The sequence below is a fragment of the Gossypium arboreum genome, chromosome 4 (genome assembly GCF_025698485.1).
Source record: "Gossypium arboreum isolate Shixiya-1 chromosome 4, ASM2569848v2, whole genome shotgun sequence".
NCBI classification, from domain to species: Eukaryota; Viridiplantae; Streptophyta; class Magnoliopsida; order Malvales; family Malvaceae; genus Gossypium; species Gossypium arboreum.
Genome location: NC_069073.1, coordinates 54,558,083 through 54,585,929, shown reverse-complemented (window position 1 = coordinate 54,585,929; position 27,847 = coordinate 54,558,083). Strand labels below are relative to the sequence as shown.

General features: G+C 39.3%; 1 protein-coding gene across 1 annotated transcript; it reads right to left on the bottom strand.

The window, feature by feature from the left end:
- Nucleotides 1-1,460: 1,460 nt before the first annotated feature.
- Nucleotides 1,461-18,908, bottom strand: LOC128291580 (uncharacterized). The gene is made up of 3 exons (XM_053026761.1): nucleotides 18,425-18,908; nucleotides 17,725-18,188; nucleotides 1,461-1,541 (listed from the first exon to the last, which is right to left on the bottom strand). The coding sequence occupies exons 1-3, from the start codon at nucleotides 18,906-18,908 to the stop codon at nucleotides 1,461-1,463; spliced, it is 1,029 nt and encodes a 342-aa protein (XP_052882721.1).
- Nucleotides 18,909-27,847: the final 8,939 nt, after the last annotated feature.

The window sequence follows — 27,847 nt, the reverse complement described above, 5'->3', positions numbered from 1 at the left end:
CATGCTCAGTTTCATCTCGTGAATATATCAAAATATCATTTATGAACGCAACAAAAAATAGATCTAGATACGGTTTGAAAATTCGGTTCATTAAGTCCATAAAGACTGCAGGAGCATTTGTTAGTCCAAAAGGCATAACTAAGAATTCATAGTGTTCGTACCTTGCCTGGAAAGCTATCTCTGGCATATCAGAATCTCTAACTCGTAACAGATAGTAACCCAATCTCAAATCTATCTTTGAAACACTGTAGCCCAATTCAATGGATCAAACAAATCATCTATTCTGGGTAGAGGATATTGATTCTTAATCATCACTTTGTTAAGCTGTCAATAGTATATACATATTATCATCGTGCCATCTTTCTTTTTCACAAACAATACGGGAGCACCCCAGGGCGAGAAACTTGGTCTTGCAAAACTGCTATCTGTTTGTTCTTGCAACTGAGCTTTTAACTCTTTTAACTGTTGGAGCCATTCTGTACGGAGCTATCGACATTGGCGTAGTTCCTGGCACTAATTCAATGCCAAACTCAACCTCTCGGATTGGTGGTAATCCCAGGAACTCTTCAGGAAACACATCTGGATATTCACACACCACTAGCACTGATTCGATCTTCTTTTCAGTCACTTTCGTATTTAGCACATAAGAAAAATAAGCTTCACAACCCTTTTTCACATATTTCAAAGCTAACATATTTCTCAGATTGCAGATTGATAAGATTTACTAGTTGATCTCTTTCTCGAATCTCTGGCTTCAAGATTAATTTTTCTTTTTTCTTTGTTGAGATCCTCAGCTTTACAAGCCTTTTCAACTAACACAACAAATTCTTTGATTTCCAGAATCTTAACTAATAGCTTTATATCTTCATTCAGCCCATCAACAAATCTTTTGCACATGACCTCTTCAGTGGAAACATATTCCGGGGCATACTTGCTTAAATGTATGAAATCTCTTTCATATTTTGTCACCGTCATCCTACCTTGTTTCAACTCTAGAAACTTATTATGTTTTTGATAGAGAAATCGTTGACTTATGTATTCTTTCAGAATTCAAATTGAAAGAACTCCCAAGTAACATGTTCTCTAGGAACCATAGCAATTAAGGTTTTCCACCAATGATATGCATTATCTCTTAGCAATGATACAACACACTTAATACAATCATCTGGAGTACAAGATAATTCATCAAATACTTGGATAGTGTTCTCAAGCCAGTACTTAGCTCTCTCAGCATCATCATTAATGGTAGCTCAAAACTTCTCAGCACCATGCTTACGAATCTTATCCACTGGTGGCTTACTCAATCAAATCGGATGTACTTGTGGTACAATCGGGACTTGTTGAAGGATAGGTAGGGGTGGAGGTTATTGAGCAGTCGGATTCATTTGAACGAATCACTCATCATTTAGAAGAAGGGTTGCTTAGCTTCTCCCCTTTGGGTACTAGAAATCGGCCTAGATTCAGTCAGCGCTATCCCTTGAGCGGGAGAAGGCGCTAATATTTTCCACATCGTTAGCTATTGCTCGATCGGGATCCATTTGCTATAAATAAAAACACATTTTAGCTGTTAGGAATCATCACACTATCATAGTTTATATATATGGCATATATAGCTAAACTCTCACACGCTACGTTAGTCCTAGAATCGACTAAACCGTAGCTGAAATACCAATTAAATGTAACACCCCTAACCCATATCCGTCATTGGAATAGGGTTACGAGGCATTATCGATCAATACACATCATTCACATACATAACATATTCATTCATAATCACAATACATTTATATCAATCACATTGTCCCTTATAAGGTCCTATGAGACCTTAAAACATGCTTAAACAAGGTTCGGGACTAAATTGAGAACATTTACAAACTTTAAGAAACTTAGAAAATTTTCTTTAATTACAGGGTCACACGCCAATGTGAACTGACCGTGTGCCTCAAACGACTAACAGACACGCCCGTGTCTCAGGCGGTGTGAAAACAGGGCATACATATTGACTTGCACTACACGGCTGGATACACGCCCATGTGCCATAGCCATGGGAAAACTAGGGAGGTTACTGACTTGGGTCGCACGGTCGACCACACACCCATGTGTCTAGCTCGTGTACCCTTCGAAATGGCCACACACGCTCGTGTGCTAGGCCATGTGCCATTTAGGGGGTATACTGACTTATATCACACTGCCAGTCATACGCCCGTGTTTGAACCCATGTGATACACACAGCCAATATACACGTTCGTGTGTCTAGACTGTGCTAAACCTGTAGGGTATGCTGACTTAATTCGTAGGGCTACCCCAAGGGACACACGACCGTGTAACATGACCGTGTGTCACACATGGCTGAGAGACATACCCGTGTCTCTGCTCGTGTGGACAAAAATAGGCCATTTGAAAAGCCAATTTGCCACCCTACTCTCATATACACAAAACAACCCAAATTGGTACTAATTCAACACATAAATAGGCAACCAAAACATGACTATTTCATACATATATCATTTCATCTATATTCAACCATATCAACTACTTATTTCATATTAAAAAATCTACCAAATCCAAGTGCCGAAATCATCACAATTTACATATTTCCTAAATGAATTTTCTCACCTTTTAATCAATCAATTCATGCTTCTCAAACATACCAACTCATCATCTATAAATCATATCAAAATATACCATTTTTCAAGCATTAATATATCAACTAATAACTAACCAAATGAGCAACCACTTAGCCATACTAACAACCATGGCAAACATGCCAAAACACATGGTAACTTATAAACATCACATATATTACTTGCCAACATATAAATCAACCAACTCAAATGGCCATACACATCATCATTTACAAGCCAAATCTCATTGTAACACCCCGAACCCGAGACCATCGCCGGTGTCGGACACGAGGGGTTAACAAGCCAAGTTCACTTGTTTTGCCCATCCATTTGACATTTCCAGTCAGGCTGGAAAACTGCGTCACTGTCGCCTTAAAAATCATATCTCGAGTTTCAAAACTCGGAAACTGGTTTCGTAAATTTTCCCTGAATTTAGACTCATATATACATCCATGTATTTATTTCTAGAATTTTTGGTTGGGCCAATTGGTACAGTTTATTAGTTAAAGTCACTCATGTTTCAGGGATCGACTGCTCTGACCTTCGCCCGGTATAACTTGAATATCTCTCTGTACAGGGATTTAATGCTGGTGAAGTTTGTTTCTAATGAAACTAGACTCAAATTGGAATCTTTACATATAAGGTATGTCTCCTAATTATTTTTAGATAATTTATAGTAAATTTTTAAAGTTGCGACAGGGAACCCAGAAACCGTTCTGGCCCTGTCTCACAATAGCTTTAATATCTCTTAACATGTAACTCCTATGACCATTTCGTTTCTTCCATATGAAAATAGACTCATCAAGGTTCATTTACATAGCTTATTCACTATTTAATTCCATTCCTACGAATTTTGGTGATTTTTCACATTCACGTCACTGCAGCTGGCAGCATCTGTTTTTAAGGTAGGTCTTACCTATTTGGTAGTCTCCATGAACCAACTAGTCTTGCCATACATAGGTTCATATATGATCATTTTAACCATGCCAATGGCTGATCATATGAACAACATTCCCATTTCCAAGCCATAGCCACATCATGACTCCAAATATATACATACAAACCACAATTAGTCTAAGTCGATACTTCACTTTTACGAGCCTTTTTCGCATGGCCGTACATATATACAACACACATATTCAACCAACAAGGGGTAGTCCTATACATGCCATTTCAAAGTTCAACCAAAATTTATACCAAAATAGAGGCGTGGATAGTGTGGATGACTTCGACTTTATTGATCCCGAATCCGATTGCTATCGAGTGAAATCTATAAAACAGAGAGCCAAAGTAACGGGGTAAGCATTTTTTTATGCTTAGTAAGTCTCAAGGAATATAATCAATTCTAATTACAGCAATACATTCACATAGCCAAATGCATCATTTCATTAATACACATTCTTACTTCACACTTCATCATTATATACTTTCACAAAGTATCAATCAATTCAATAACTGAAATTCATTAGTCGATTGAGCGAATGTTGCTCAAACATGTCGACTTTCCAATGCACATATAACGTACCTTATCCTTTGGGCTTTTCGAGTGTACTAATTGAATTCATTACAGCAACCAACACTCACCTCCAGCCCAAGATTCTTCGGAATATAACCGGATATAATCACGTGCACAAATGCCTTCGGGTCTTAGCCCGGATAGAATAACTCGCACGAATGCCTTCGGATCTTAGCCCGGATCTAGCCACTAGCACAATTGCCTTCGGGTCTTAACCCGGATATAATTTCCAGCATAATTGTCTTCGGGGCTTAGCCCGGATATCATTCAATTTCTCATGTACACATACATCAATAATCATTGGACATACATATTTCATTTTCGTTACTAAGGCTCAAACGCACATATATTCACAAGCATATTCGCCTTCGGGACTTAGCCCGGGTATCATTCAATTTCTCATACACACATAAATCAATAATCATACACATCCATACTTCATCTTACATAATTCAAGTAAGGTCACTTCTTGAGGACTTACCTCGGATGTTGTCGAACGGCCTTTTTCGGCTACTCGATCACCTTTTCCTTCCCCTTGTCCAATTGTGGCCCTCTTAGCTCTTGAGCTAATTCAAACAAATTCAATTTATTAAAACCTCATTGTGCTTGCTTATGGCCGAATATGACAAGGAGTTTAAATGGTCATATGGCCACTCTTTAGCTTGAATACACAATGGTCATGCACATTTTATACTACATCAAGCAATTCAATACAATTTATTTGAGCATCAAGGAAAAGCTAAGGCCTTCAATAGGCTACCCAAGGCCGAATATTCATGTACATGTTGAGGCCAATTTTGCACTTAATACCTCACAAAAACAGCATGCATTTTACTAGTTAATGCTTTGCACATTGTGGCTCAAAACTTATAATACAAAGACATCAAGCACTTATATGTGTGCTAGGCGAATTGTGCTTGCAATTTCACAAGCATTCTTCCACATCTTCTTCTTTAAACCAATATATTCATCACTTACTTCATAGCCAAAACATCATGTGCAAACATATATATACAATATGAGCATGGCGAATTTCAAGGTGTCCATAGCCATCCAAAATACAAATTTTAACTAACATGCAAGAAGCATGAACCATGCTCATGAATGCATCATGGCGAATATGACAATCATGCTCCATTCAACTTCAATCATGGTTAAACACAAAAGAAAACTCAAAATCTTACTCAAGAGTAGACAATCCATCATTGCATGCATCATCATCAAGCTTCACACTTAGCATGCAATGGCTTTATCACCATAACAACTTTGGCCAAATACCATTTCCATGGCATAACAAAGATTTGAGCCATGGCTAACATGCACATCAAGTTAGCAACCAAAACATGCATGAAACTCCTAACACAACCTCATACATACCTTAATCTTGATGCCAATTTAGCCAAATCACCTTCTAGATCTCTTCTAAACCAAGCATGAAGCAAAAATCCTCTTTCTTCCCTTATGATTTTCGGCCAAAAGGATGAGAAAGGATGAACACAACAAAATTTTTCTTCCTCTTTCTCAACTCACGGCAAGGGGGATTACCACACTCACACACATTTTTTTTTTCATTTTTTATCACCCATACACCTTTGTTTATTATTTCACCCTAATGCACCAACAAAACATGTTTCATGACATGTTTAGCCCATCCTCCTTGTCATGGCCGCCACCACCTATAAAGGGGAATTTGACATGCAAGTCCTTTATTTTGCATGCATGCTTTAATTAGTCATCACACATTTCCCATCATACTTTCAAAGTTCACTACTAGGTCTTTTCTAGTGAAATTCACCTTTATAACACTAAACCAATCATCAAAAATGTCATACATGAATACACACATATTATAGGCATCGAAATAAATTTTAAATTATTTTTATGCCTCGGTTTTGTGGTCCCGAGACCACCTTCCGACTAGGGTCAATTTTGGGCTGTCACAACTCTCCCCACTTAAGAAATTTTCGCCCCAAAATCTTACCGTAAATAGGCTTGGATATCGCTCATTCATAGAGTTCTCGGTCTCCCAAGTAGCTTCTTCTATCCCGTGCTTGAGCCATAACACTTTCACTAGCGGAACCCGCTTGTTTCGCAACTCTTTCACTTCTCGTGATAGGATACGAATCGGTTCTTCCTCATAACTCATATTAGCTTGAATTTCAATTTGTGATGGACTAATCACGTGCGATGGATCGGATCTATAGCATCGAAGCATCGAAATGTGAAAGACATCGTGAACCTTTTTGAGTTCAGGGGGCAAAATCAAACGATATGCCGCTGGACCGACTCGCTCTGATATCTCATATGGCCCAATGAACCTCGGGCTCAACTTGCCCTTACGGCCGAACCTGAGTATCTTTTTCCAAGGCTATACCTTGAGAAACACTTTATCACCCACCTGATACTCGATATCCTTACGCTTCAGATCCGCGTACGACTTCTGGCGATTGGAGGCTATCTTCAGACTTTCACGGATTACTTTCACTTTCGCTCAGCATCCCTAATCAAATCCACCGAAAATCTTGCTTTCACCGAGCTCGGTCCAAAACAATGGTGTACGGCATTTACGACCGTACAAGGCCTCGTAGGGTGCCATCTTAATACTTGATTGAAAGTTGTTGTTGTAAGCGAATTCAATCAACGGCAAATACCGCTCCCATAAACCACTAAACTCGAGGACGCAACATCTTAACATATCCTCAAGTATCGAATTATCCGCCGGATTGACCATCGGTTTGGGGTGAAAGGCGGTCTTGAAATGCGACTTGGTACCCAAAGCTTCTTGCAACTTTTTCCAAAATCGCGAGGTAAATCTCGGATCTCTATCCCACACGATGGAAATAGGCACCCGTGTAATCTCACAACTGAGAAACGTACAATTCCGCTAATTTGTCCATTGAAAATCCGTGACGTCACGGGGACAAAGTGGGCCGACTTAGTCAATCGATCCACCACGACCCAAACCGCATCCTTCTTACTTGTCGACAATGGCGGTCCGGATACAAAGTCCATTGTGACTCGATCCCATTTCCCACTGGTATCGTGATTGGTCAAGTAATCTCAAGGCACCGATGTTCCTCTTTCACTTGTTGACATATTAAACATCTCAAACAAAGTCGGAGATGTCTCGCTTCATACCATGCCACCAAAACCGACGTTTCAAATCATTGTACATCTTCGTACTCCCGGTGGATTGCCATTCGCTACAATGGGCTTCATTCGAATTATCGAAATGAGTTCAATTCTTTGGAACACACGACGACTTTTGAACCTCAAACAATCGTCATCGTCGATTTGAAACTCCGAGTCCTTGTTCGAACACACGCAGCCCGTTTTGCAACCAACTCGTCGTCGACTTTCTGAGCTTCTCGAATTTGGTGTGTCAATAATGGTTTGGCTTTCAATTCAGCCACTAACACACTGTCGGATCGGACAGACAGGTGCACATTCATCGCTCGTAAAGTGAATAACGATTTACGACTCAAGGCATCCGCAACCACATTCGCCTTTCCCGGGTGATAGTCAATGATCAGCTCATAATCCTTTAACAGCTCGAGCCAACGTCTTTGTCGCAGATTTAAGTCTCTTTGGGTCATCAAATATTTGAGACTTTTGTGATCCGAGTATACATGGCACCTTTCACCAAATAAGTAATGTCGCCAAATCTTTAAGGCGAATACGATGGTGGCCAATTCGAGATCATGAGTCGGATAATTTTTCTCATGTGGCTTTAATTGCCTCGACACATAGGCCACAACTCGACCTTCTTGCATTAATACGCAACCTAACCCAAGTAGAGAGGCGTCGCTATAGATGACAAACTCCTTGCGGACTCGGGTTGCACTAGAATTGGGGCTTCATCAAATAAGTTTTCAGTTGATCGAAACTTTTTGGCATTTCTCAAATCCATTCGAACTTAACATCCTTTTGGAGTAAGCCGTCATCGGCGTGGCTATCGTTGAGAAGCCTTTACAAATCGTCGGTAATAACCTAAGAAGCCCCAAAAAGCTCGAACCTAAGTAATATTTCTGAGGCTTCCAATTAAGTATGGCTGAAATTTTATTCGGTCGACTCGAATACCCGATGCAGATACCACATGACCCAAGAAGCTAACCTCTCTTAACCGTAACTCACACTTGCTGAACTTAGCATATAATTGCTTATCCCGTAAAATTTGCAAAGACTAACCGCAGTGTTCAAGATGTTCGGTCTCATTTCTTGAATAGACCAAGATGTCATCAATGAACACGACTACGAATCGATCCAAATATGGTCTAAAGATCCGATTCATTAAATCCATAAATACCGCAGGGGCATTAGTGAGCCCAAACGGCATCACTAGGAACTCATAGTGACCATATCTCGCTCAAGGCGTCTTGGGTACGTCCGAATCTCGGATTCGCAATTGATAATAGCCCGATCTCAAATCTATTTTCGAGAACACCGAGGCTCCCTTCAGTTGATCGAACAAGTCATCAATACGTGGCAACGGATATTTGTTCTTTATCGTCACTTTATTAAGCTGACGATAGTCGATGCACAGCCGCATGGTTCCATCCTTCTTCTTCACGAACAATACTGGCGCACCCCAAGGCGAAAAACTCGGGCGAGCAAAACCTCTATCCACCAATTCTTGCAACTGAGCTTTCAACTCCTTTAATTCCGTTGGTGCCATACGATACGGAGCTATCGAAATTGAGTGGTACCGGTACCAATTCGATGCCAAATTCTATTTCCGAACAGTGGTAAACCCGCAATTCTTCGTGGAAAACATCCGGTATTCACAAACCACGGGCACAGATTCGGGTTTCTTTTCGATTCCTTGTCATCGAAAGCACGACGCAAGGTACGCTTCACACCCTTTTCTTACATATTTCGGGCCAACATCGCGATATTACAAATGGCAACCCTTTAAGTCCGTAGACTCAACCCGAATTATTTCATTATTCGCACCTCAAATCGATAGTCTTGCTCTTGCAATTTACAACCGCATCGTGCATGGTCAACCAATCCAAACCAAGAATAACGTCGAACTCATCGAACGGCAAAAGCATCAAGTCCGCGGAAAACAAGAACCTCGGAACACTAGGGACTTTTCTTGCACACTTTGTTGACAAGCACGTAATGACCCAAGGGTTTGACACCGAATTACAAACTCAAGAGACTCAATGGGCAAAGTCTTCTTGGATGCTAAGGTTTCATATATATGAATGAGTAGAACCAGGTCAATCAAAGCAATCACATTTGTATTGAAAAGAGTGAAAGTACCGGTAATAACATCCGGAGAGGCAGCATCCTCGCGTGCGCGTATGGCATAAGTCCTAGCAGAGCACGAGCCTCGATCCGATGGTAGCATCTCTAGATCCTCTCGACCGCCAACGACATTGCCCATATTTCTAGGTGGCCTACCTCGAGCAATGGTAGCACCTGGTTTGCACTCGACTTACATTCTGCTCATGCATCCTCGGGCAATCCTTCATAAAGTGGTCGGCCGATCCACACTTATAGCAGGAGCGATCACGAAACCAACAGCTCCCGAATGCCATTTGCCACAATGTGGACACTCCGCCTCTCTCGGCGATCATTTCCACCACCGGCGATCGAGGTGACTCGTGTGGTCACAGGGGTCGATCGCGTCCTCGTCTAGAAAAGCCCAAACGCCTCTAGACCGGCTCACATCATCTCGAAATCTCTTCGATGCTTGTTGAAGAGACTTTCCGAGGACCTCTTCGAATTCTCCAGTTCCCACATCGCTTTTTGTTTCTCCTTTCTAAGCTCTTCGCTTTACAAGCTCGCTCAACAAGTACTACGAACTCAGATCTCGAGGATGCCAACAAACATCCTTATATCATCATTCAGCCCATCCTCGAAGTTTACACATAATAGCTTCGGACGAAATGCATTCTCGCTGCACTGCCTAAGCCTCACAAATTTTCGTCAGAGTCGTGAATCGACATCGAACCTTGCTTAAGATCAAAGAATTCTCCGCTTTTGGTCGATGAATCTCGATCGATATACTTTTTTGAACTCGGTTTGAAAGAATTCCCAAGTCACTTGCTCTCTAGGCACCACGAAGTCGAGTACTCCACCAATAGTAGGCGGACTCACAGAGCAAGGAGATGGTACACTTTAAGCACTCATCGGTGTACAGGATAGCTCATCAAGCACCGGATAGTGTTATCTAACCAAAATTCAGCTCGCTTCGGCATCATCATCATCCGTAGCCTTAAATTCAGTGGCCCCATGTTTTCAATCCTATCGATCGGGGCTTACTTGACCTTATTTGGTCAGTCACCGGAGGTATTGTAGGTGCGGGGTTGCATTTGTCGGGAATGGAGGTTGTGGAACAACCGTGTTGGTTTGAATGTATTGATTAAACCATTCGCTCATCACACTATAAAAGGCTTGCCTAGCCTCGTCATTAGGATTGCTGGCCATAGGTTGAGAGTCCCGCGGCGCTGTCCCTTGCGCGGAGCAGCGCCACACTCTCCACATCATCAGCTATCGCTTCGGTTGGGATCGGATCCATTACTATAAACAAACACAAAGTCAAATTGTCGTAAATCACCACACTATCGATTCATCATTTAATGGCATGTATAGCTAGACCCCAAACACATCACGGTAGTCCTAGAATCGACTAAACCGTGGCTCGATACCAATAAAATTGTAACACCCGAACCCGAGACCATCGCCGTGTCGGACACGAGGGGTTAACAAGCCAAGTTCACTTGTTTTGCCCATCCATTTGACATTTCCAGTCAGGCTGGAAAACTGCGTCACTGTCGCCTTAAAAATCATATCTCGAGTTTCAAAACTCGGAAACTGGTTTCGTAAATTTTCTCTGAATTTAGACTCATATATCCATCCATGGATTTATTTCTAGAACTTTTGGTTGGGCCAATTGGTACAGTTTATTAGTTAAAGTCACTCATGTTTCAGGGATCAACTGCTCTGACCTTCGCGCGGTATAACTTGAATATCTCTCTTTACAGGGCTTTAATGCTGGTGTCGTTTGTTTCTAATGAAACTAGACTCAAAATGGAATCTGTACATATAAGGTATGTCTCCTAATTCTTTTTGGATAATTTATAGTAAATTTTTAAAGTTGCGACAGGGAACCCAGAAACCGTTCTGGCCCTGTCTCACAATAGCTTTAATATCTCTTAACATGTAACTCCTATGACCATTTCGTTTCTTCCATATGAAAATAGACTCATCAAGGTTCATTTACATAGCTTATTCACTATTTAATTCCATTCCTACGAATTTTGGTGATTTTTCACATTCACGTCACTGCAGCTGGCAGCATCTGTTTTAAGGTAGGTCTTACCTATTTGGTAGTCTCCATGAACCAACTAGTCTTGCCATACATAGGTTCATATATGATCATTTTAACCATGCCAATGGCTGATCATATGACCAACATTCCCATTTCCAAGCCATAGCCACATCATGACTCCAAATATATACATACAAACCACAATTAGTCTAAGTCGATACTTCACTTTTACGAGCCATTTTCGCATGGCCGTATATATATACAACACAACATATTCAACCAACAAGGGTAGTCCTATACATGCCATTTCAAAGTTCAACCAAAATTTATACCAAAATAGAGGCGTGGATAGTGTGGATGACTTCGACTTTATTGATCCCGAATCCGATTGCTATCGAAATAAATCTATAAAACAGAGAGCCAAAGTAACGGGTAAGCATTTTTTATGCTTAGTAAGTCTCAAGGAATATAATCAATTCTAATTACAGCAATACATTCACATAGCCAAATGCATCATGTCATTAATACACATTCTTACTTCACACTTCATCATTATATACTTTCACAAAGTATCAATCAATTCAATAACTGAAATTCATTAGTCGATTGAGCGAATGTTGCTCAAACATGTCGACTTTCCAATGCACATATAACGTACCTTATCCTTTGGGCTTTTCGAGTGTACTAATTGAATTCATTACAGCAACCAACACTCACCTCCAGCCCAAGATTCTTCGGAATATAACCGGATATAATCACGTGCACAAATGCCTTCGGGTCTTAGCCCGGATAGAATAACTCGCACGAATGCCTTCGGGTCTTAGCCCGGATATAGCCACTAGCACAATTGCCTTCGGGTCTTAACCCGAATATAATTTCCAGCATAATTGTCTTCGGGGCTTAGCCCGGATATCATTCAATTTCTCATGTACACATACATCAATAATCATTGGACATACATATTTCATTTTCGTTACTAAGGCTCAAACGCATATATTCACAAGCATATTCGCCGGACTTAGCCCGTATCATTCAATTTCTCATACACACATAAATCAATAATCATACACATCCATACTTCATCTTACATAATTCAAGTAAGGTCACTTCTTGAGGACTTACCTCGGATGTTGTCGAACGGCCTTTTTCGGCTACTCGATCACCTTTTCCTTCCCCTTGTCCAATTGTGGCCCTCTTAGCTCTTGAGCTAATTCAAACAACTTCAATTTATTAAAACCTCATTGTGCTTGCTTATGGCCGAATATGACAAGGAGTTTAAATGGTCATATGGCCACTCTTTAGCTTGAATACACAATGGTCATGCACATTTTATACTACATCAAGCAATTCAATACAATTTATTTGAGCATCAAGGAAAAGCTAAGGCCTTCAATAGGCTACCCAAGGCCGAATATTCATGTACATGTTGAGGCCAATTTTGCACTTAATACCTCACAAAAACAGCATGCATTTTACTAGTTAATGCTTTGCACATTGTGGCTCAAAACTTATAATATAGCATCAAGCACTTATATGTGTGTTAGGCCGAATTGTGCTTGCAATTTCACAAGCATTCTTCCACATCTTCTTCTTTAAACCAATATATTCATCACTTACTTCATAGCCAAAACATCATGTGCAAACATATATATACAATATGAGCATGGCCGAATTTCAAGGTGTCCATAGCCATCCAAAAATACAAATTTTAACTAACATGCAAGAAGCATGAACCATGCTCATGAATGCATCATGGCTGAATATGACAATCATGCTCCATTCAACTTCAATCATGGTTAAACACAAAAAGAAAACTCAAAATCTTACTCAAGAGTAGACAATCCATCATTGCATGCATCATCACCAAGCTTCACACTTAGCATGCAATGGCTTTATCACCATAACAACTTTGGCCAAATACCATTTCCATGGCATAACAAAGATTTGAGCCATGGCTAACATGCACATCAAGTTAGCAACCAAAACATGCATGAAACTCCTAACACAACCTCATACATACCTTAATCTTGATGCCAATTTAGCCAAATCACCTTCTAGATCTCTTCTAAACCAAGCATGAAGCAAAATCCTCTTTCTTCCCCTTATGATTTTCGGCCAAAAGGATGAGAAAGGATGAACACAACAAAATTTTTCTTCCTCTTTCTCAACTCACGGCAAGGGGGGGATTACCACACTCACACACATTTTTTTTTTCATTTTTTTATCACCCATACACCTTTGTTTATTATTTCACCCTAATGCACCAACAAAACATGTTTCATGACATGTTTAGCCCATCCTCCCTTGTCATGGCCGGCCACCACCTATAAAAGGGGGAATTTGACATGCAAGTCCTTTATTTTGCATGCATGCTTTAATTAGTCATCACACATTTCCCCATCATACTTTCAAAGTTCACTACTAGGTCCTTTCTAGTGAAATTCACCTTTATAACACTAAACCAATCATCAAAAAATGTCATACATGAATACACGCATATTATAGGCATCGAAATAAATTTTAAATTATTTTTATGCCTCGGTTTTGTGGTCCCGAGACCACCTTTCGACTAGGGTCAATTTTGGGCTGTCACACTCATGGCTAATATCATAACTCAAAACATATCAAAATGACACTAGCCTATACATGCCATATACCATATATACAAAGCTTCAAAAGTACCAACGAGATGATTGATAGTATGATGACGTTTCCCGACGATCCCTGAATCTGAGCTAGCTTCGATAATCTATAAAACATGGAAAGAGCAAACAAAGTAAGCTTTAAAAGCTTAGTAAGCCATATACAAATAACGCTATCACATGAAAACTTACATTTCAATTCAAATATGTTAAACATAACTTATATCATTCAAATTCACAAACCTTTCCATTGAACATATATTCAGTGTCTTAATCAAGTCCATCGAATATTTCCCCTTTCAATACTCATATGAATTTCGTACGTACTTGAGTCACTTAGCTCATTCACATATTCTTTCTTAACTTGACTGGATCAACTATTCGATAACTTTTGACTTCCCCCAATCTAAATCTGATTTCTTTCGTTTTTTATCTATATACATTCAAAGTCAACTCTTTTATTCATCAACACATTCAATTTAGTCCATAAACACATATTTGGGCATTTTTACACTGTAGCCCTAAACTTTCATATTTCTTGCAATTTAGTCCTTATTTCACAAATACACAAAATTACACAATTTCATTCAAATACATGCTAGCTGAATTCTCCTTGTGTATATATCAGCCAATTTTTTCAATATTTTACACATTTAACCACACATTTTATCTTTTCACAAATTAACCCCTTTTATGAAATTTCACTAAAAATCACTTTTCAAAACATTATAATCTATCATCAAGCTTTCAAAATTAATCAATAATCCGTCAAAAGCTTAAACATTCATCAATTTCAACTCACAAATTCATCAACAATTTCAAAAATTAGGGTGCGAGCTAGCTAGATTACTAAGCAACGATCACGAAAACGTAGAAATCATCAAAAACTGAACTCGAATCATACCTTAATCAAGCCAATTTCTAGCCTAAACCCTAAACACATTCAAGCTTCTTCTTTTCCTTCAAATTCGATTAAAATGGATTAATGATAGACATAAATTCAATTTATTTTTATTAATATTAGCTTATTTACAAAATGACACAGTTACCCTTAATGAATAAACATTAAAATTCCACTAACAATGGATATATTTGTCCATCCATTATTCAATTGGTTTAATAGCATCATGAGGGCCTCACACTTAATAAACCATAGCAATTTGACACTTTTAACTTATAGCATGCTACTTTTGCATCTTACGCGATTAAGTCCTTTTCTCAAATTAGCTACTTAAACGATAAAATTATCACATGAAACTTTCACACATGTATAATCACATACTGTAGACACCAAAAATAGTATTAAAATAATTGTACAACCTCAGATTTGTGGTTCTAAAACCACTATTCCAATTTAGCTAAAACCAGGCTGTTACAAATCCTGTTACAAAATCCATTGTAATTCTGTCCCATTTCCACTCGGGAATCATCACAAGATGAACTAAACCCGAAGATACTTGGTTTCGGCCTTTACTTGTTGACACATCTCGCTACAGATTCATAAATATCTCTTTTCATACCTGACCACTAATACAATTTCTTCAAATTATTATACATCTTTGTACTTCCTAGGTGAACAGATAGACAACCACTGTGTGCCTCGTGAAGAAATTTCTAAATAAGGTTTGTATCTCTCAGTACACAAATCCTACCTCGGAACATCAAACAATCATCGACCCAAATTTAAAAATCAGAATCACTAGTTGATTTGCACTAAACTCTTTTAGCTTGAAGTTCTGTCACTTTTCTGAACTTTACAGATTTGCTAAAGAAATACCAACCTAGTTTTTGACTTAGCTAGAATTGAACCATCATTAGATAAAGTCAGTCACGTAGTCATTGCTCTCAAAGAAAACAAAGATTTTCTACTCAAAGCATCGGTGACCATATTCGCCTTTCTCGGATGATAATCAATTACTAACTCATAATCTTTCAACAACTTGAGCCATCTCTATTGTCACAAATTCAAATCCTTCTGAGTCATCAAGTGCTTTAAACTCTTGTGGTGGGTAAAGATGTGGCACTTCTCACCGAATAAATGGTTTCCCCAAATCTTTAAAGAAAACACAATGGCAACCAATTCCAAGTCGTGTGTCGAATAGTTCTTCTCATGCGGTTTCAACTTGTCTCGAGGCATAATCTACCACTTTGCCCTCTTGTATCAACACACATCCAAGGCCGTTTAATGATGAGTCACTAAAAATAAAAAACTCTTTTCCCGATTCAGGTTGCATTAAAATCAGTGCCTCAGTTAACAATGCTTTCAACTATTCAAAACTCTTTCAGCCTTTCTCTGACCACTATAACATAACATTTTTCTGTAACAATTTCTTCATAAGTGTAGCAATCAACGAGAATCCCTTAACAAAATGTCGATAAGACCCGACAAAACCCAAAAAGCTTTTAACCTTGGATACATTCCTCAGTGGTTTCCAATCAACAATTATTAAAATGTTACTTGAATCAACCCTTATACATTCTGCAGGGACAATATTTCCCAAAAATTTGACTTCTTGGAGCCAAAACTCACTTTTGCTAAACTTAGCAAATGATTTCTTATCTCTCAAAGTCTGTAATACAATTCTTAAATGTTCAGCATGCTCAAACTCATCTTGGGAATAAATCAAAATGTCATCAATGAACACAACTAAAAACTTGTCTAAATACGGTCGGAAGATCCGATTCATCAAATCCATAAAAATAGCAGGAGTATTAGTTAATCCAAAAGGCATAACAAGAAATTCATAATGCCCATACCTCATTCTAAATGTGGTTTTTAGCACATCCGAGTTTTTAACTCTCAACTGATAGTAGTCGGATCTCAAATCTATCTTTAAAAACACTATTGCCCCTTTCATCTGGTCAAACAAATCATCAATCCTCGGTAAAAGGATACTTGTTCTTTATCATAACCTTGTTGAGTTGATGATAATCTATATAAAGTCTCATGGATCCATCTTTTTTCTTAACGAATAATACCGGTGTACCCCAGGGAGAAAAACTCGGTCTTCTAAAACCCTTGTCTGTCAACTCTTGTGACTGAGACTTTAATTCTTTCAACTCGATTGGAGCCATTCTGTATGGAGATATCGATATCAGTGCTGTCCTCGGTACCAAAATCAATAGCAAACTCAACCTCTCTAATCGCTGGTAACCCTGGCAACTCTTCTGGGAACACGTTCGGATATTCACAAACTACCGGCATAGATTCGATCTTCAATTCAGACATCTTAGTATTCAGTATATACGCGAGAAATGCTTCACAACCCTTTCTTACTTACCTTTGAGTCGACATAGACGAATCACAATAGGCAATTCACGTGACTCATCTGACTTAACCCAAATAGTTTCATTATTTCGACATTTCAATTCAATAACTTTTCATCTACAATTCACCACTACATCATACAGAGTCAACCAATCCATTCCAAGTATCACATTAAAATCATCAAATGACAAAAGCATTAAGTCAGTAGGAAAACAGTGACCCTGAATCATTAAAGGACAACTTTTGCAAACTTTATCAACTAAAACGTATTTGCCTAAGGGGTTCAACACCTTAATCACAAACTCAGTAGACTCAACAGGAAAATTCTTACTAGATACCAAATTCATGAAAATATAGGAATGAGTTGATCCAGGATCAATTAATGCAATTACATTAGTATCATAGAGAGAAGATGTACTAGTGATCACACTAGGGGAGGATGCATCCTCGCGAGCACGAATGTCATAAGCTCTCGCAGGTGCTCTAGCTTTTGATCTAACAGTCGAGTCTTTGGATACTACTCTGCTACTGGTCCCATTTCTCGTATTTCTTACTAGCCTCCCTCTAGCAGCAGTGTTACTCGATCTTGCATTCTGAAAATTATCCTTTTCAACCATTTCAGGGCAATCCCGAATGAAGTGATCTTGGGAGCCACTTCTAAAGCAAGCTCGATTATTCATACTACATTCATCGAGATGTCGTCTATCACAGTGTTGGTATTCAGGCTTAATAGACCTAGCATTACGAACGCTCGCTACTGACATTGTTTGGGCCTTAGAATCGGAATATAGCTTCCCACAATCTTTGTTAGGATACCCAGCTGAAGCATTGATCGAGCATACAAATATCTCAATTTCTTTGACAAAGATTGAAACGACTTATTCATGAGCCTCTTTCTCGAATCTTTAGCCTCAAACTCAGCTTTTCTCTTTTCCTTACTCAACTCTTTGGCTTTGCAAGCTCATTCGACCAGTATAACAAATTCTTTCAACTCTAAAATCTCAACTAACAGCCTGATGTCCTTATTCAGCCCATCTTGAAATCTCTTACACATAATAGCCTCTATTGAAACACATTCTCGAGCATACTTACTAAGTCTAACAATCACTTGCTCGTATTCAATCACAGTCCTACGACCATGTTTTAGCTCTAAAAACTCTTTATGTTTCTGATCAATGAACCGTTGATTGATGTTCTTCTCTCTGAATTTCTCTTGGAAGAAGTCCCAAGTAACTCTTTCCCGCGGTACCACAGATATAAGAGTGTTCCACCACTGATACGTCGTATCCTTTAGAAGTGATAAAGCACATTTCAAGCACTCATCCGGGGTGCAAGAAAGCTCATTAAATACCCGAATAGAGTTCTCAAGCCAAAATTCTGCTCTTTCAAGATCGTCATTGACATTTTCTCTAAATTCTTCAGCCCCTTGCTTTCGAATCTTATCGATTGAAGGCTTGTTTAGTCTTACCAATTCCACACCTTTGAGAGCTACGGGACCCAGTTGAGGGTTAGGTGGGGGTAGAGGAAGTTGGGTACCCGAATTTGTACGAAAAAACTCAGCAAACCACTCATTCATCCTTTGGAAGAAGGCTTCCATAGCCTCTCCTCCCTGACTAATAGTCACAGGCCTACTTTCAGATGGTGCGGTCCCCTGAGCGGGAGCCGGCACATTACTTTCAACGTCATTAGCCACTTCTCGGTCATAATCCATTTACTATATGAAAACATAGTTTAAATTGTCAGGAGTCGTCACACTATCAAAATTTATATATGGCATGTATAGCTAGACTCTTACACTCGCTATGTTAGTTTGAGAATCGACTAAACCATAGCTCTGATACCACTAAATGTAACACCCCTTACCCATATTCGATGCTGGAATAGGGTATGAGGCATTACTGGACTTACCACACAAACAATCATACAATTTCAAGCCATAAATTTGTGTCCAAACCAAAACCATTCATATTCAATCTAAAGTCCATAGCACAAGCCTAAGACGCCCAAATCAAGCATTGGAAGTGCTCCGAGACTAAATCAAGAACTTTAGAAATTTTTACAAAACTTAAAAAATTTAAACAGAGGTCACACGCCTGTGTGGATATGGGAAACGCCCGTGTCCCGACCCCGTGTAACTCTCTGACTTGTAGCCCATGAAAAAATTGAGATCACACAGCCAAGTCACACGCCTGTGTGCTAGGTCGTGTAGAAAATTAATTTTCATAAAATAGGTGCAGACTTCACACGGCCAGGGCACACGCCCGTGTTCGAGGCTGTGTCGTCTACACGACTAAGACACACGCCCATGTCTCTGCCTGTGTGCTCAATTCTGAGCATTCTGTTTCTCAAAATTAAGGTACAAGGGACACACGACCTATGCACATGCCCATGGGACAGACCGTGTGTCACACACGACCTAGACACACGCCCATGTGCCTACCTGTGTGGACAAAATAAGGGCTATTTACCAAGCCATTTTCCACCCTTATTTGCACAAATCCTTTCATGACTTTTATGGTATATAACATAACATATTTTGGCAATCAAACATCCACAATCAAGACTACTACATATTGTAACATCCCAAATTAGGGCCAAGTCAGAACAGTGGTTTCGAGACCACAAATTTAAACTTGAAATGATTATTTTATAATTATTATAAGGTCTATGATATGTTTATATGATTGTGTAAAATTGTAATGAAGAAATTATATGTGAGAAGTGTTTAATTTGGCTTTAAGGACTAAATTACGTAAAGTGAAAAAATTGCATTCTAATAGCTAAAGGTATTAAATAGCTATAGAATTTTTAGTGGAAGCCATTATGTGGAAATTAGACAATTAATAAGTTATTGGAAGATGTAACACCTCAAATCCGTCCTGGACGTTATGGCCGAATCTAGCGATGTCACACTAAAGTGTTTTTCAAAATCTAAGACTTGTCATTTAAAAAGCCCTTTCTTTAAATCGCCTCTTCGTGTAGGTTGAAAAGTCATTTCAAAGCCTTATTTTTTATTCGTAATTTGGTTGTACTTATAAAGGTTGCTTTTAATAAAACGTTATTAATTTTGGAAACGGTTTGTTAATCACGACAGTTTTCAAAACAAGTTATATATCTGTGGTGGTCTTGAAAATGTTTTGACTTTTTGAAAGCTCACGTTTTCCTATCACTAGCAGTTATAAACCAAAGTAACTAAAAACCCAAATTCAAAATATAAAATTAAAGAGGCCTTATTACATAATAGAACCCAAAATAAAATCTCAATTATAATATTAAGAGAAAGCTTCATCGAGTGGCCACCTCTGAGTCCTCCGTCGCCTCGATCCGTCTAAGCCTGGGGATTTCTTGCACAGTTAACAAATGGGTGAGCTTACAAAAACTCAGTGTGTGAAATCCCATAAAAGTATACAGTCAAAGTAAACAGAACTTGGGCCTAAGCCCTCAGTTTCAGTTAGGGCCCTAGCGTATTCCAGTAACAGTAGCAGTCTGGGCCTGAGCCCATTACAATAAGAAAATCCTACCTAATCCAGCCTCTACACACTATCTCCGTACCAACCCTACACACCATGTGGGGATTAAATCAACCCACCCATCCTTACACACCAAGTTGTACCGGTTATGGCACTAAATCAGTATTGCTGCAAAGCTACCAGTATAGTAGGCTTAAAGCCATCTGTACGTCCACAGTCCTCTTGCGTGACCTGTGCGACCATATCAATACATCGTACTTCCTCCAAAATCATATATCCCACCCCATGCAATGCAACATAATATCATACATGGATGCAACATACATATAACATGGCATGCTCAAATACAGTCATACACATCGTAGAACAAATACATCATTTTACCTTATTAGGGTATTACAGTCATTTTACCCTGTAGGGGTAATTCGGTTATTTTATCACATAAGGGCTTAGGTACGCTTACCGACCCAACAGAAGGTCACAGTCGTCTCAGGCGACCCGTGCAACCTTAACAGTCAAACAATGAAAATAGGCCCAAGGCCCATTATGCTGCCCATGTGGGCCCTCAGGCTTGTACGGCCCATATAGTCCAAATTGGCCCTCGCGTGTGGTTCACACAACCTAGCTTAATAGTAACCACACTTTTGTGTGATTGCTACCGTATAGGGCCCACAGGCCCATTGGGTCTACATGGCCTAGTTTGGCCCAAAATGGCCCAATACCAATTCAGCCCATGAAGGAGTTCATGGCCATCTCATCGATCACACGGCCTGTCACACGGGCACCCACATGCCCGTGGGGTGTCGACAACCCACTTTTCAGCTTTTTAGCCTTTCGACTTTTCGACTTTCTAGCCCTTGTAGTTTCACATCTAATGGCAATGTTACACACACATGTTTAAGAGAACTCGCTGAAATCCACGACCCCCAACCTATATCCAATCAAGACTCTTGTTTAGTCCTATAATCAATCAAGGTTAAACATCCCCAGTTAAAAACTCATTTCAAAAGCATACCGAAACTCGCCTTGATTGAATAAGTGTGGTTTCATTCCACCTAAAATGCTGACAAAGATTGCTAACAACAACCTCATTGATGGTTATCTGCATAAAAAGCAGATTTAATAGTCAAGATTGGTTATAGATATGAGTTGAATCCATGTATCAGCCTATAGAAAATGCAAACCCCAAACAAGGGAAAAGCATATTCTGCCAATACCAATCCAAGCCAACATATTCCAGTTTAGATTCAATCACTACGAATAGTATTGCCTTCAGTCAAGAACGGATGAAAAGGCTCCAATCGTTTCCGCAGCGCTAGAGAACTCCTCCACTCTTCGCAAATTACTTAGAACCCAAAAGAACATTATAACAAAAGAAAAAGAAGATAAGAATAGTTATCTAGAGAAATAGAGGAGAAAACCCAAAAGAGCAGAGATACCGAGACATACCAAACGATATTTAGCCAACGAAAACTGTTGAGTGAAAGGGAAGAGAGGTTAGAATCGAGAAAGAAAAGAGATGGTATCCACCACGGCTTGAGAGAGTGGGAAAATAGAAGAGAATCAACAATGAAGGACAAGAAATATTCGGCTAACAAGGGAGGCAAGGTTCGGCTACCCAAAACTAAAAATAACTAAAGGCAATGTATTAATTACTTTAAGGAGAAAAGTGAGGGAGAGAGAAGAGGTTGGTTCAAGCAAAGCACAATATTAGAGAGCAAAAACCCAATTACCCGAATGGACACTAATGGTATCTAGCTACCAACCACACAATACTCAAAAGGGTGAAAAGGAAAACAAGTGAGAAACATTTCTAAAATGGAGAGCAAAATTCAAACCCTATTTCGGCACAAGAGTGAAGGTCCTATGACTGAATTTGCACAATAGGGAAATCCCACTTTCGGCCAACTACTACTATCGTTAAGTTCCACTCCCTAAATCTCTCCTACAATCTCTCAACCTACCGATGTGAATCTCTTTCAAACTCTTCCACAAATTCGGCTAGCAACAAACTTATTCAAACTTATTCAAACTCTTGGTGTTTTAGTCAAACACAACTTCCTTCCAAAGCCACCAGCAAAAATAAATCACTCCCTTGGACACTGTAGGATTCGAACTTCAAACCTCCTGGAACCATTCCACACGCCATTTCCCCTAGACCAGTAGGTATTTTATGACATGTTTTGTAACAGCCCAATTTACACCCTAATTGGAACAGTGGTTTTGAGACCACAAATTTGAGTTATAAAAATATTTTAAAAATATTTTATTTGTTTATTTTGTGTGAATTTATATCTGTGAAATTTTCGTGATTTAATTTTATCGTTTGAGCGTCTGATTTAACAAAAGGACTTAATCGCGTAAAATGAAAATTTAGTGGTTATTGCTAAAAGGGGCTGAATTATTAGTGGCTTTCTAAGTTGAAGTATCTATGTTATAAATAAACCAAAATAATGTGTAATGCTAGGTTGTATCTGTAACATCCCTAAATTGACCCTAGTCGGAAAGTGGTTTCGGGACCACTAAACCGAGTCGTAATAATAATTAACCATCATAATTGATGCTCATTATATGCATATATGCATGTGTGAAAATTTCATGTTTGGATTTTGTTAATTGTAAGTGAATTTTATCAATTAGGACTTGTGTGAGAAAACTTAGAAATGTGATAGGCAAATGTTGAAGTGGCCTATTGATGCATGTAAGAAAAAGGGGGGACTTGCATGTCAATTCCCCCCCCAATTAGTAGTGGCCGGCCATGCTATGGGTGGAAAACATGTCTCCAACATGTTATGTTAATAGTGTATGTAGGAAACTATTAAATAAAAAAAAAGAAAAAAAAAAGCTAGCATTAAAGAAATGGAAAAAGGGGGAAATGATGAACAAAGAGAAATGGTCTCATGCATGCCCCCCCCCCTTTGTTGCCGTGAGTTGAAAAAAAAAAGAAAGTGTTCATCCTTGGTTCATGCTTGGCCGAATTGAAGGAGAAAGGAAGAGAAGGTTTGGTCACCCTTGAGCTTGAATTAAGGTAAGTGAGTTCATGTTGGTTCTTGAAAGGTTAGCATACTTTAAGCCATGTCAAAACCTTGATGATGAATGGTTAATGTTTATACTAGTAATAGCCGAAATAAAGATGCTTGATGTCATGAGTAAATGTTGTTTATATGTTTGGAATTGAAAAAAAAAAAGAAAAGAGATTGATGTTTAATCACTTAAGGATTCGGCATTGTTTAGGATGACTTAGTTAATATGTGATGTTGGGTATTTTGAGTTTGAAATGTAAGTATATGTGTGTGCTTGGTCATAAGAGTTTGCTAGAAAATTTTGTTGGTTGAGTGATGAATGGCCGAATGAACTATGAATGTTATGAAAAGAATGTAGGAAGCCCAAGGTGTGAATTTTAGTCTCGGTGATAGGAAGGATTCGGTTGGTGTTTTGATGTTGTGGATGAGACATGAAGTCTTGACCATGGTGTTAAAAATGTGGTACTTGTGTTAGACTTGGAATCAATTTGCTATATGGTTAGTATAGCTATGGATGACCGAATATGAGAGCATGATTAGATGAAGAGTTTGGTTAATTGATATGTGGTAAATGTTAAGTGTTAAATGAAGTGGAAATGATAGATTGATGTTGCACATTCGGCTATAGTTAGGCAAATCGATGATTTTTATCTTGACTTAGATAATTGGCTATAAGTCGAATAGCTTAAGATCATAAGGTAGAAAGATATAAATTTGCCATGTGTCTCCTATGCTATGAAATCATTAGTATTTTGATATTAATATTGGGCAAGATGGTTAAACTAGTTAATTTATTGATTTAGCTCAAGGAGTTAGAGGAGGCGAATCAAGCAAAAGCAAAGGGAAGAACGTCGAGTAGCCGAGTTGGAACCGTTTTACCTAACACAAGGTAAGTCATTAACACGTATTTGATATTGCTTAAATGATTGTAAAATTTATGCAATTGTGTTTAATGGGATGATATATATATATAAATGAAAATGTATGTGTATGGAGTGATGACATTTGTTGAATGTAAAAGAAATAGTGAAATGTGTAGAAAGTTTGCTTTCGGCACTAAGTGTGCGGGCAATACGTGTGTACGGTGACGAGATTGGCACTAAGTGTGCATGCTGGAAATATATGGCACTAAGTGTGCATGCTGGAAATATACTGACCTTTGGGTGTGCGAGCTCGAAGGGTATGGCACTATGTGTGCGGGCTTAAATTGCATGGCACTAAGTGTGCGAAATCGAGTAATAAGCACTGTGTGTGCGTACTCTATATATATGTATATATATATATATCTCCGATTGAACAATTATATGGAGGGTGTTTCTCCATCGAGTTGAGTATGGACAGCGGATCGGGTAAGTACCTTGAGCTCATGACGAATAGGAAATACGTTCATGCTCGGGGTTGAACTTGGTAAGCCTTAGATCTATGTGATGATTGCAATTGTATGATTGTGTTGTGAATGAGTTGGGGTGTAAAGTGCCTCAAATATCGTATTGTATAAATATGAAATGTGGATGTATGACTTGGTATGAGATTGAACCGAAAGGTCCGAGGAGTTATGGTATAGTTTCGATATGGATGAGTACCTAGCCACGTTTATTGTTTCATGTTGTGATAACTTTATCAATGGGTGGTTGATGAATGCTTATGACTTACTGAGTTATAAACTCACTCGGTGTTTTCTTGTCACCCATTTTAGGTCTCTTGGACTCGTATTGTTGCGTGCTTTCGAAGCAGTCGTTGAAGTCATCACACCGGCTGGAAATCTTTTGGTATTGTCTTCGTTGTTGAAGAACATTTGGCATGTATAGGCTGTTATGTTTTGTTGAACTATGGGTTGTAAACTTTAAGCCATGTGAAAATGGCCTATGTGGTCGTCGAGTGGGATGCTAGAACCTATAGCTACGAGTCTTAGAAACTTTAATTTTGATAAGGTGGCCATAATTTGTGTCATGTATGATGGATGATTAAGGCCAAGGAAAGATTCATGAAATTGGCATAGTCTACTGCAGTAACTGTTGCGGACAGCAGCAGTGAGATGAGATTGAAAAAATCACTAAAAATAGTAGAAGTAGAATTAAATAGTGAATAAATTATGAAATTGAACCTTGATGAATCTATTTTTATATGGACGAAACGAAACGACCATATGAGCAGTATACTGAGAGATATTAAAGTTCTTGTAAGACAGGGCCGGAACGGTTTCTGGGTCCCCTGTCGCAAATTTGAAAATTTACTATAAATTATCAAGAACGAATTAGAAGTCATGCCTTATATGTGCAGATTCCATTTTGAGTCTAGTTTCATTAGAAACAATCGGCACCAGTATTAAAGCCCTGTACAGAGAGATATTCAAGTTGAAACGTGCGAAGGTCAGTGTAGTCGACCCCTGTAACATGGGTGACTTTAACTAATAAACTGTACCAATTGGCCCAACCAAAAAATCTAGAAATAAATCCATGGATGTATATATGAGTCTAAATTCAGGGAAAATTTACGGAATCAGTTTCTGAGTTTTGGAACTCGAGATATGATTTTTAAGGCGACAGTGACGCAGTTTTCCAGCCTGTCTGGAAATGCCAAATTGGTTGGTACTTTGAGAGGATTTGGCCCGTTAACCCCTCGTGTCCGACACCGGCGACGGTCACGGGTTCGGGGTGTTACATTTAATTGGTATCAGAGCTATGGTTTAGTCGGTTCTAGGACTACCATAGAGCGTGTGAGTCTAGCTATACATGCCAAATTGTTAGTGCTTAATAATGTGATGACTTGACGGTTGAAATTTTTGTTTTGATTAGCGATGGAACCCGGATAGAGAGACCCTTGGCGGATGACGTTGAAAGTGTAGCGGCTGCCCCGTGCAAGGGACACCTCTGTTGAGCCTCGGTCATCCGCGAATAATCAAAATGAAGGGCAAAACAAGCCTTCTTCATCATGATGAATGAGTGGGTCGCATAATATGCCCGAACCAACCCGGCTGCCCAACCATTCCCAAATTTAAATACTCCACCCCAAGAGCCCGTAATGCCTCCGATTCATCGATCCCGTGAGGCTATGCAAACCACCGTAGACTTGATTAGGAAGCGGGCCGAGGAGTTCAAGGCCATAGTCACCGATGATCTTTGAAAGAGCCGATTCGCTTGATAACACCATTCGAGTGTTAGATGAACTGTCATGCACCCCGATGAATGTCTTAAGTGTGCTATATCCTTGTTGCGAGACTCACTTACTATTGGTAGAGGACTTTAATTCCCATAGTCCCAAATGAACGAGTTACTTGGGATTTCTTTCAATCCAAATTTGAAAGAAATACATTAGTCAACAGTTCATCGATCGAAGCGTAAGGAATTCTTGGAACTCAAGCAAGGCCGAATGATCAGATCTCAATACGAACATGAGTTCGTAAGACTTAGTCGGTATGCTCGGAGTGTGTGGCTGATGAGGTTGCGATGTGCAAAAGATTTGAAGAAGGATTGAATGAAGAGTTAAAGTTACTAGTGGGAATTTCGAGATAAAGGAGTTCGTGACACTAGTCGAACGAGCTCGCAAGGCGGAAGAACTTGGGAAGGAGAAGAAGAAGGCTGAATTTGAAGCAAGAGATTACCGTAAAAGATCGACGAGTAAAGCTCCGTTCTCGGTTGTAAAGAGGTTCAGGGAGGACACTAGTAAGTCGAGGACGACTGCGGGAATTTCCATTAGACCACGACCATTGACGGACTCCCGAGCTACTTCGGTAGCTAGTGTGGGAAATAACCGTCAAGAGAAACCTGAATGCCCCCAATGTGGGAGAAGACACATAGGTGAATGTTGGGGTAAGTCTACCAATAAGGCTTGTTATGGATGCGGTTCGAAGGACCACCTCATTAGAGATTGCACAGAGCTTGATGAGAAGATTAGGATGCAAGGTGCGAGACCTACTGGAATGACAGCTAGAGGTAGACCACCAAGAATTTCAGGAGGTAGGGGTGGTAGTCGAAGGGGCTACTGATACGGCTGTTCGATCTCGAGACCCAGCGCCTGCTAGA

Excerpts from the sequence above, each read along its gene's own strand:
- LOC128291580 (XM_053026761.1), bottom strand. The coding sequence starts at position 18,908 with ATGAATGAGTGGTTTGCTGAGTTTTTTCGTACAAATTCGGGTACCCAA. Across the intron at positions 18,189-18,424 it reads GCAAGTGATTGTTAGACTTA|AAATTGAGATATTTGTATGC; the intron begins GTAAGTATGCTC and ends TCTTTGTCAAAG. Across the intron at positions 1,542-17,724 it reads CTTCTCTCTATGATACTAAT|CAAATGGATCCCGATCGAGC; the intron begins GTAATTGCATTA and ends TTTTATTTATAG.